The sequence below is a fragment of the Condylura cristata genome, unplaced genomic scaffold (assembly GCF_000260355.1).
Source record: "Condylura cristata isolate star-nosed mole 26May11 unplaced genomic scaffold, ConCri1.0 scaffold00075, whole genome shotgun sequence".
NCBI lineage: Eukaryota > Metazoa > Chordata > Mammalia > Eulipotyphla > Talpidae > Condylura > Condylura cristata.
In genome coordinates this window covers 268,615-269,823 of record NW_004567176.1, presented here as the reverse complement: position 1 = coordinate 269,823, position 1,209 = coordinate 268,615, and the positions used below count along the sequence as shown (strand labels likewise).

General features: G+C 73.3%; 1 protein-coding gene across 1 annotated transcript; it reads right to left on the bottom strand.

The window, feature by feature from the left end:
• Positions 1-822: 822 nt before the first annotated feature.
• On the bottom strand, positions 823-1,200 carry LOC101618641 (fibroblast growth factor 2). Its single transcript, XM_004695610.2, has one exon. It carries the CDS (start codon positions 1,198-1,200, stop codon positions 913-915), a length of 288 nt encoding a protein of 95 aa, XP_004695667.1. The 3' UTR covers positions 823-912.
• Positions 1,201-1,209: the final 9 nt, after the last annotated feature.

The window sequence follows — 1,209 nt, the reverse complement described above, 5'->3', positions numbered from 1 at the left end:
CCAGCACCACCCAGGCCAAGCCCGACGGCCATCCACTGGGCCCCCGCTGCCGCGCGGCCCAGCCCAGGGCCCTCGGCCTGTGCCAGGGAAGCAGGACATGGAACGGCCCGCTCGGCAGAGACAGTGTCTGGCTCAGGAGCGGCTGGGGGCGGGGAGCCGGCGCCTCCCGCCCCACTGGCCACCCGCACTGGCCAGCGCCAGGACACGCTGCTGGGGACTGCAGTGGCCAGGCCTGCTGGCTCCTCCCCTGCTGCTGCCTCGGGCAGTGAGGACACGGGGGAAGGCGGCCTTCCGCGGCAGGAAGGACAGGGGCAGGCCCCGCGTCCCGCTCCAGGAGGCAGAGGCCGCTGGACGCCGGGTGCCTGGTCCCCACCGCGCACCCCTGGGCCTCCAGGCCCCACGCTGGGCCGCAGCCGGGCCTGAAACTGGGCGGGCTGTGGGCCTAGAGCCCTACTGTCCAGCACCAGCTGCTCAGGCCCGGCTGTCTCTGCAGCACGCTGTTTGTCCGGGAGGAAGACGAGGCTGGCTACCTGCCCACGCCGCACGGCTCTCTCGGCGTCCTGCCCCGGCGTCCAGTCCCGGGCGGAGCACGGCCAGCGGAGCTGCCCGGCCCTGTTCACAGGCACAGAGCAGCGGCAGAGGCATTTGCACTTGCACGTACGGCCCCTGAGGCAGAGGCTGCTGCCCTGCGCCCTGCCCACTGGGGTCAGAAACTCAGGACGGCGGAGGCAGGCAGGGCCGTCACAGAGGCCAGCCTGCGCCTGGCTCTGCCCACGTGTGCCCGGCAGATGGGCAGCGATCGGCAGCTGTGCCCAGCCACCTCCAGCTCAGCTCCCAGACACTTGCCTGGTCACCCTGGGCTCCCCCAGAGGGCAAGGTGACCCCACACCGCAGAGGGCCTTCCAGGGGGGGTCAGAGGGGAGGAACTGCAGGCTGGGACGGCGGGAAGGGGGCTGGCGAGGGAGGGCCCGATGTGCCGAGAGTGGGGGGGCCTGGGGGCGGGAGCTGGGCGGAGCCGCACTCACCGTGGGGGTCGCTCTTCTCGCGCGCCCCGTCCACGCTACCGTCGGGGTGGATGCGCAGGAAGAAGCCGCCGTTCTTGCAGTACAGCCGCTTGGGGTCCTTGAAGTGGCCGGGCGGGAAGGCGCCGCCGCCGTCCTCGGGCCGCGCGGGCAGCGTGGTGATGCTCCCAGTGGCCATGGCCGCGCG